Source organism: Bison bison, unplaced genomic scaffold (assembly GCF_000754665.1).
Source record: "Bison bison bison isolate TAMUID 2011002044 unplaced genomic scaffold, Bison_UMD1.0 scf7180017860443, whole genome shotgun sequence".
In the NCBI taxonomy this organism is placed as follows: domain Eukaryota; kingdom Metazoa; phylum Chordata; class Mammalia; order Artiodactyla; family Bovidae; genus Bison; species Bison bison.
Genome location: NW_011491015.1, coordinates 930,273 through 938,623, shown reverse-complemented (window position 1 = coordinate 938,623; position 8,351 = coordinate 930,273). Strand labels below are relative to the sequence as shown.

General features: G+C 50.1%; 1 protein-coding gene and 1 pseudogene across 1 annotated transcript in view; one reads left to right on the top strand and one right to left on the bottom strand.

The window, feature by feature from the left end:
* The window catches only part of FAM174B (family with sequence similarity 174, member B), a 92,796-nt gene extending 91,325 nt beyond the window's left edge, over window positions 1-1,471 (bottom strand). Inside the window, exon 1 of the mRNA XM_010832178.1 lies at window positions 1,378-1,471. Within this exon, the coding sequence (XP_010830480.1) occupies window positions 1,378-1,471 (94 nt within the window). The remainder of the gene's footprint in view (window positions 1-1,377) is intronic.
* An 825-nt stretch (window positions 1,472-2,296) lies between these two features.
* LOC104982758 overlaps window positions 2,297-8,351 on the top strand; it is a 7,979-nt pseudogene continuing 1,924 nt past the window's right edge.

The following is an 8,351-nucleotide window of genomic DNA, read 5'->3' as shown; positions in this document are numbered from 1 at the left end:
TAGGGGCGGCTGCTGCTGCTAAGTCGCTTCAGTAGTGTCCGGCTCTGTGCGACCCCATAGACGGCAGCCCACCAGGCTCCCCTGTCCCTGGGATTCTCCAGGCAAGAACACTGGAGTGGGTTGCCATTTCCTTCTCCAATGCAGGAAAGTGAAAAGTGAAAGTGAAGTCTCTCAGACGTGTCTGACTCTTTACGACCCCACAGACTGCAGCCTACCAGGCTCCTCCGTCCATGGGATTTTCCAGGCAAGAGTCCTGGAGTGGGGTGCCATTGCTTCTCTGGGCAATGAGTGCTAAAAAAAAAAAATGAATATAAAGGTCATCACTTTCTGAAATAAATAGTATTTTCCTGATTTTACAGATAAGGAGACTGGGCTTTCAGAGTGAAATACAATAAAACCAAAGAACACACTAAACGTTTACATTTTATTTTTAGTAGGTCCTCAATGTATCCATATGATGTGACATTCAAAAGACATCAAAGGGTGTACAGAGAAAGTTTCCTTTCCACCGGACTCCAGCTTCCTAGAGGCAATCCGTGCTGGGTCTCCAAGCAATTGAATACACACATAATTTTTTCTTTACACAAATTAGAGCACTGTTCTGCCCCTTGGGGTTTTCCTCCAACAAATAAATAGACCATACACCTCTTCATTTTCTTTTCTTTATTTTTTTGGCTGCACTGGGTCTTTGTTGCAGTGTGTGGGCTTTCTCTGGTTGCCCCAAGACATGTGGGATTTTAGTTTACTGACAGGGAGCAAACCTGCGTCCCTGGCATTGGAAGGCAGACTCTTAACCACCAGAACACCAAGGAAGGCCCCACTTCTTTACTTTCTTGTGGCCACAAGGCATTTCATGACCTGCTTTAGCCAGTTCCCTATGGACGGTCACTGAGGCAATTTCCAATCTTTTTAGCCCAGACAGTACTGCAGGTTCCACTAAATATACAGACTGCTTCACACACATGGGAGTATATCTACATGACAACCTCCCAGAAGGGGAATTTCTAGGTGCACAGCCATGTGCATTTGTAATTTTGACAGTAACCATACTGTCCACCAACGATATGTCCCCAGTGTACACTCATCCAGCAGCGGGTGGGAGTGCCTGATCACCAAACCCCAACCCAGGGAGAACACAGTGCTTGAGAATCAGGGGACCGGGAACCCACTCCATCCCTGGCTAACTGTGGGCCTTTAGCCTCTCAACTTCCAGTTCCCGAGAACCTCACAGAAAAAGTGGGCTCAGGAAGGACCCCTACCCTGTGTTCCTGAGGTGTCCAAGCCACAGCCCAGTGGAGCCAAGGAGGGAAGCCCTGGTGCTCCCCAGGAGAGCAGCTCACTAGAGATGGCCTCAAGGTCAAGGCCAAGAGAGCCAACTGCACTGGGCCAGCAGCAGACAGGACACATTGAAGCTGACACCAGCAAAACAGCTCCAGCTCTGCAACCAGAATGGCCACTGCCCAGGCTGCATGACCTCGGCAAGCTGCTTCCTCTCTGCTTTCCTCCCCCGTAAACAGGAGGCAGGCGAGCGTGTGAAGCACTGCCCACACAGCAGCAGCTCCAACTCAGGGGCCCAGCACCCACATTCCTGAACACACCAGCACCTCCCTCCTGTGACCAGCTGTGGCTCTCTGCCCTTGAAGGAGGCACAGCCCTCAACCAGTGCAGGAGAGGAGCTGCGATGGAGCATCCAGCTTCGCTGTCCTCCCCTGCCTGGGGCCAGGACGCAGGGAGGCTACGTACAGTGTGCTTGGCACCACCTCCCAGAAACCCTCGGGGGCTGCACCCAGGTGCCCACAGCGATAATGGGCTCAACAACCTGCTCTCTTGACTCGCTTCCCTGTCTCACCTCTGACTCCCCACCAACACCTCCTGAAAGTGGAAGTGTTAGTCATTCAGTCACGTCCAACTCTTTGCAACCCCGTGGACTGTAGCCCACCAGGCTCCTCTTTCCATGGAATTGTCCAGGCAAAAATAATGGAGTGGGTTGCCATTCCCTCCCCTAGGAGATCTTCCGGACCCAGGGATCAAACCCACACCTCCTGCAGATTCTTTACCATCTGAGCCATTGGGAAAGCCCAACACCTCCTGGGACTGCCCTTCCCCCACTCAAAATCAACCACTCGAACTCAGGCTCTGCTTCTGAGGGAGTCCAAGCTAAGAGCACCGTCACCCCTGAGCAGAGGAGGAACGGACAGATGAGGAGGGAGCAGTGGTGGGACATAGAGGAAAGTTTGCAGGACAAATGTAAATGCCAAGGTCGGAAGTAAGAAAGCAGTGAGAGGAGAATATAATGATGACGAGACACTGTAATGTCCTCATGCCGTCCACAGCCAGTGCGCCGGGACCGCCACTGCCACTGCATCTCTTTGCTGAGGCTCTCTCCAAGCTGTAACAGTCAGCGGGCATGCAGGTCATCAATACTCCAGTTCTCAACCAACCACTGACAAGGTGGAGTATAAACACCCCAGCTCCCTGGCCCCTTGGATGGGGTAACCCTCTATTGCAGCCCGCATTCCAATACCCAGCTGCCGACAGTGGGAGGTGGCTTCATAACAGCCCTCGCTGGCTGCCTGCCCTCCCTTGTCTCATTCCCCCAACTCCTGACAGTATGCTCCAGGTTTTGCTACCAGGGGATCCCAGACTAAAGCACTGGGCATCCGCTGTGTGCCAGGCACAGGCTGTGCTGGGCACAGTCGCTCAGTCGTGCCCGACTCTCTGTGAACCCATAGACTGTAGCCCACCAAGTTCCTCTATTCACGGGGATTCTCCAGGCAAGAATATTGGAGTGGGTTGCCATGCCCTCCTCCAGGGGATCTTCCCAACCCAAAGATCGAACCCAGGTCTCCGCATTGCAGGCGGATTTCTTTACCGTCTGAGCCACCGGGGAAGCCCAGGCACAGGCTAGCAGCTTTTTATGTATTGTGCAGATCTGATACAGTTTCTGTCAAGAAAACAAAGAACACGACACTGTCCGTACACAAAACGAAAGGCCAGGCCTTTGTTTCAAAACAAATGTCCAAGATGACAACAGGGAGAGTGATCCAGTTCGAAGCCAAGCCAGCTGTGAACAAAATGTGGCCAAGCAGATCTTTTTTGGGTCGTGAAAGCTCTGGCAGAAGAAAAACAAGGCCAGCAGAGAAAGCCAGGTTTCCAAACCATACCATATATACACCCATTGTCTCAGTAAGGGGGTTATGTCCTTACTGAGAATGCATTCCTTGGGGAAATCGTTTTGCCAAAGTAATTGGGGTTTAATCAGCCCAGCTTTTGCAAATCTGCCTCTTGCTCCAGGGTTAGCCTGAATTCACCACAACAGGTTAGAGGAAGGGGTGGGGGGAGTTTTCTGTACTTCTTCCAGGAAACACAGAGTGAACTCTAGTTAAGTTTGAGAGCTGGATCATTAACATCTTATTAATGACTCTAAATTCTCTGTAAGCGCAGAGAAGGCACAAAAATTCACTGCCTAAGCCACAAGCTCTAATTGCTGCTGTGCTTCTAAGCAGGCAGGGAGGGGGGCGGGCAGAAACAGGCCATGCTTTGTGGCTTCTCTCGAACAAAAGCCCCATTTTTTAATGAGGTTTCTTCATTTAGGGCAGGAGAAAACTTCTGGGTTATTATTAGGCCACAAATGAAGGCTTTTGTTTCATTTAACTGCCCCACTTAACAAAGGAAACTTTGCTTTGGTAATTAAAGAATTATTTTTAAGTGTTGAGGCTTCTGGATAACCTTGAATGAAGCCTCAAATGTGATGAGGCTTGGTGCCCCATCTGTAAATTTAACCAACTGGGGTGAACAATCCCAAAGACTTGGTCCAGCTCTAACCATCTCTGGTTTTGTTCATCTCACCGCCTTCCCCTCATAGGATGTGTGTGCTCAGTTATGTCCGACTCTTTGCAGCCCCATGGACTGTAGCCTACCAAGGCCTCCTCTGTTTGCAGAATTTTCCAGATAAGAATACTGGAGCGGGTTGCCATTCCCTTCTCCAGGGGATCTTCCGGATGCAGAGATCCAACCTGCATCTTCTGCACTGGCAGGAGGATTCTTTACCACTGGTGCCACCTGGGAAGTGTGACCCTTCAAAATGCACATGTTAATGCTACCTGTTCTTTCTAACCTTAGGGTCTCTGGATACTGTTGGAGATCACACCATCTCTGGTCATCCCCGTTGTAGCTTCCTCAGAGGATCCCATCTATGGACTAACATCTCCCCTCTGCCACCCATGGAAAAGAAAACAAAAGATAATAATGGCCTTTGTCAGTTTCATATGTTGAGTCATCAGGTATCATCTGAGGTCTTCTCCTGGCTGAGTGGACAACACAAATCATCGCCCCAGGAGGAAGTTCATGGCTCCTGGAGAAGGGCAGCCCCATTGTGAAAGCTTTAAAACCCATACTCATAAAATGTGGTGAGGAAATTCATCTTTGAGGTTTACGGCCAACGAAATCTGCGACATCTCTTTTATGGATGCTTTTAATGTTCTCTGCAGAGCAATGAGCCACTGACCCGGGGAAAGTGTGGTTGAGCTGCTTCCTGAGTGAAAACAAGAGGTAGTCATCGTGTGTCCTCCGTCAGTGACCCTGCCCAGGCTGGTAAACCAAACCCCAGGCTCCAAGGGGTAGCTTATCCTAGAGTCTTCTCAAGATGCCGGTTGTTTGTCATCATTCAGACGCGAAGTCATGCCCAACTCTTTGAGACCCCATGGACTGTACCAGAGTCCAGGCTCCTCTGTCCATGGGATTTGCCAGGCAAGAATGCTGGAGTAGGTTGCCATTTCCTTCTCCAGGGATCTTCCTAACCCAGGGATTGAACCCATGTCTCCTGCATTGTCAAGTGGATTCTTTAACACTGAGCCACTGGGGAAGCCCCTGTGGCTACACACTAAAATGAGGCGGGTTCAGTTCCTCCATTCAGGGCTTGGGGGCTTGCCCTTGGGCATTTGTCAGGGAAGGGGTGTGAGTAACCCCGGAATGACCACCTACCCTCATGGAGTCTCTGTCTGCGGTTGCCATGGAGATAACTAGGATGCTCTTTGGGAGCTCTTATGACATTTGTTCTCCTTGCTATTAGCTCTTGACTCTGAACCTGCCCACCATTCCCAACACATACCTAAGCTCCCCCAGGAGCCTGGGTCAGCCCCTGGGGAGCCATGTGAGGCCCCGTGTGCCCTGAGCCAGCCCTTCCTTTGGCCTCTCTGCTCCTGTGCATCAGCCTGGCCCTCCTCTTTCTGCTGCTCCCTAATTGCCCTGGGCAGACACTATCTCTGCCTGTAAGGATTGTTCCTGCACAGTGAACAGAAACCTCCTGGCCAAGCTCCAAAAACCAACCATCCTGAATTTATCACCAGCTCCTCAGAAGAAAAAGGCCCCGTGTCCCGCCCCAGCCACTCTCCTCCCAAGCTTCCTGACTTCAGGTGACCTTGCCGCATTCCATTTCAAAACACTTCTCGCTCTGGCTGAATTGCAAAGGGCGGACACATTTAATGAAGTTCGAGCTGACCCATTTTTCCTCCAAGCATCCCTTCACGTTTCTAGTCATGGCAACGCTTTGTCTCCTCGTGAAGGCTGCCAGCTCACAGTCCTGGAGTCAGCAGACCCTTCCTGCCCCAGGGAGGAGTCTTCGCAGGGGAAGCTGAGCTGAGCAGATGGAAGTTCCAGGTGTCATCCCCACATGCTAGTCAGTCTGCATCCAGCTGAGCCTTCAGGGCGGGAGCCCGGGCACGCAAGTCATCATCTGGAAGAATGACTCTAGTCCAAGAGTTCCAAAGGGCTCCCAGGATCCCAGGGAGATGCTGGTGACACTGAACTCTTCCACCTGAGACTCGGGAATAGGCTCAGTGACCTCCAGTGACAGTCTTAGACTCCGGTATCAAGAAAGACCCTCGAAACCAATTAGTGCAGGGCTCAGAGGGGGCTCCTCTCTGCTAAAGATGCCTCACACAAGGACAAGATTTGAGGGAAAGCAAATATCGAGGAAGGTCTTCTCTGGTGTCTCAGTGGTAAAGAATCCACTTGCAATGCAGCAACCACAGAAGATGCGGGTTGGATCCCTGGTTGGGAAGATCCCCTGGAGGAAGAAATGCAACCCACTCCAGTATTCTTGCCTGGAGAATCCTATGGGTAGAGGACCCTGGTGGGCTACAGTCCATGGGGTCGCAAAGAGTCAGACACAACTGAGTGACTGAGCACGCACACCGATACAGATGAAAGGAACTGGAAGGCTGTCTGTGGCCAGATCAACTTAAGCGCCTTCCTGGTTAACTGAGTCATGCACTGGGCTTGTGCATTCATGGCTACCTCCTCTGAACGTTTACTGTGTGCCTGAACCGTGTTGAAAGCTCCTTGTGCCTTACCTTGTGTCTTCCTCCAACCAACCTGTGTGCAAGGAATTATAATGAACCCTCTCTGTCAGGTGGAGATACTGAGGCTCAGAGCAGCTGGGACTCGCTGACATCACAGAGCTGGGGCCCTGGGAATCTCCAGGGCTCACACACTGGACCCCACGGTTTTCATCACTGCACAAGTTCATGACTGAACAAAGGCTGTGACTTCAAATAAGTAAATAAAAACCAATTTCTCTGGGAAACACAAATCAAAACCACAATGAGAGACCACTTCATGCCAATTAGGATGGCTATTATAGAAAAGAAGGGCAGGAGCTTCCTTGGCGATCTAGTGATTAGGAATCCGCCTGCCAACGCAGGGGACATGGGTTCAATCCCCAGTCCAGGAAGATCCCAGGCGTCACAGAGCAACTTAGCCAGTACACCGCAACTACTGAGCCCACACTCTGTGGCAAGAGAAGCAACCGCAATGAGAAGCCACACACAGCAGTGAAGATGAGCTCCCACTGGCCGCAACTGTAGAGAAAACTTGTGCACAGCAAGGAAGACCCAAGAAAAAAAAAGGTGAGGGTGAGGGGGATTTCCCTGGTTCCCTGGCAGTCCATCGGTTAAGACTTCACGGTCAGAGTGCAGCGGCTGTGGGTTCAATCCCTGGTCAAGGAGCTAAGATCCTAAATCCCAGCCAAAGAAAACCAGAACATAAACAACAGAAGCGACATTGTAACAAATTCAATAAAGTTCTAGTTGAACTTCAACTAGATTAGTCTTTAAGGAGAAAAAAACAACAGAGACTAACAAGTGTGGTGAGGAGGTAGAGAATTTGGAACCTTTCTACATTGCTGTAAGAATGTTAAATAGTATAACCACTGTAGAAAACAGCATGGCTATTTCCCGAAAAATTAATCATAGCATTTTCATTTGATCCAGCAATTCCACTTCTGTGTATACCCTCAAAAGAAGGGAAAGAAAGCACTCAAAGAGATATTTGTATACACATGTGCACAGCAGCATTATACACAGTGGCCAAAAGCTAGAAAAAACCCAAGTGTCCACTGATGGATAAATGGATAAACAAACTGTGGTACACATATTAATACAATGGAATGTTATTCAGCCTTAAAAGGGAGGGAAATTCTGACACCTGCTACAATATGGATGAACCTTGAAGACATTATCCTCAGTGAAATAAGCCAGATACTCAAAGGATAAAGGCTGAATGATTCCACTTACACGAGGTCCCTAGAGTCATCAGATTCATCCAGACAGAAAGCAGAATGGTGGATGCCAGGGGCAGGGGAAGAGGGGAGTGGGGAGCTGCTGATGGATGGGTGCAGAGCTTCAGTTTTACACGATGAAAAGAGATCTGGAGATGGTGATGGTGGCTTCAGCATACTGTGAATGTGCTTAATGCCACCGAATGACATACTTTAAGATGGTAAACTTTCATGTTCTATGTTTTACCATAATGAAAAAGGTTTTTTGAAAAAGATGCAAATGTTGTTTTGCCGTGTATATTTTACCACAATTTCTAAAAAAAACCGAAGCTCTCCATACTTTAAAAATGTGGGCCTGGGACTTCCCTGGTGGTACAGTGGTTAAGAATCCACCTTACAATGTGGGAGGTGTGGGTTCAATCCCTAGTCCAGGAACTAAGATCCCACAGGCTTCAGGGCAGCGGCGCCCAGGCACCGCAACCACTGAGACTGCTGTTGTTGCTCAGTCACTTAGTCATGTCTGACTCTTTGCGGCAATACGGACCACAGCACGCCAGGCTCCTCTGTCCTTCACCACCTCCTGGAGCATGCTCAGACTCAGGTCCATTGAGTCTGTGATGCCATCCAACCATCTCCTCTGAGCCCGCTGCCACAACAAAGGATCCCATGTGACGTGCGCTGCAACGAAGACCCAACACAGCCTAATTAATCAACTAATTAAAAGTGGGCCCACGAGGAGATGTGACCTCTGCTGCCCAGCGAGTGGCTGGGCCTGTTTCCCCTCCCCCCCCGC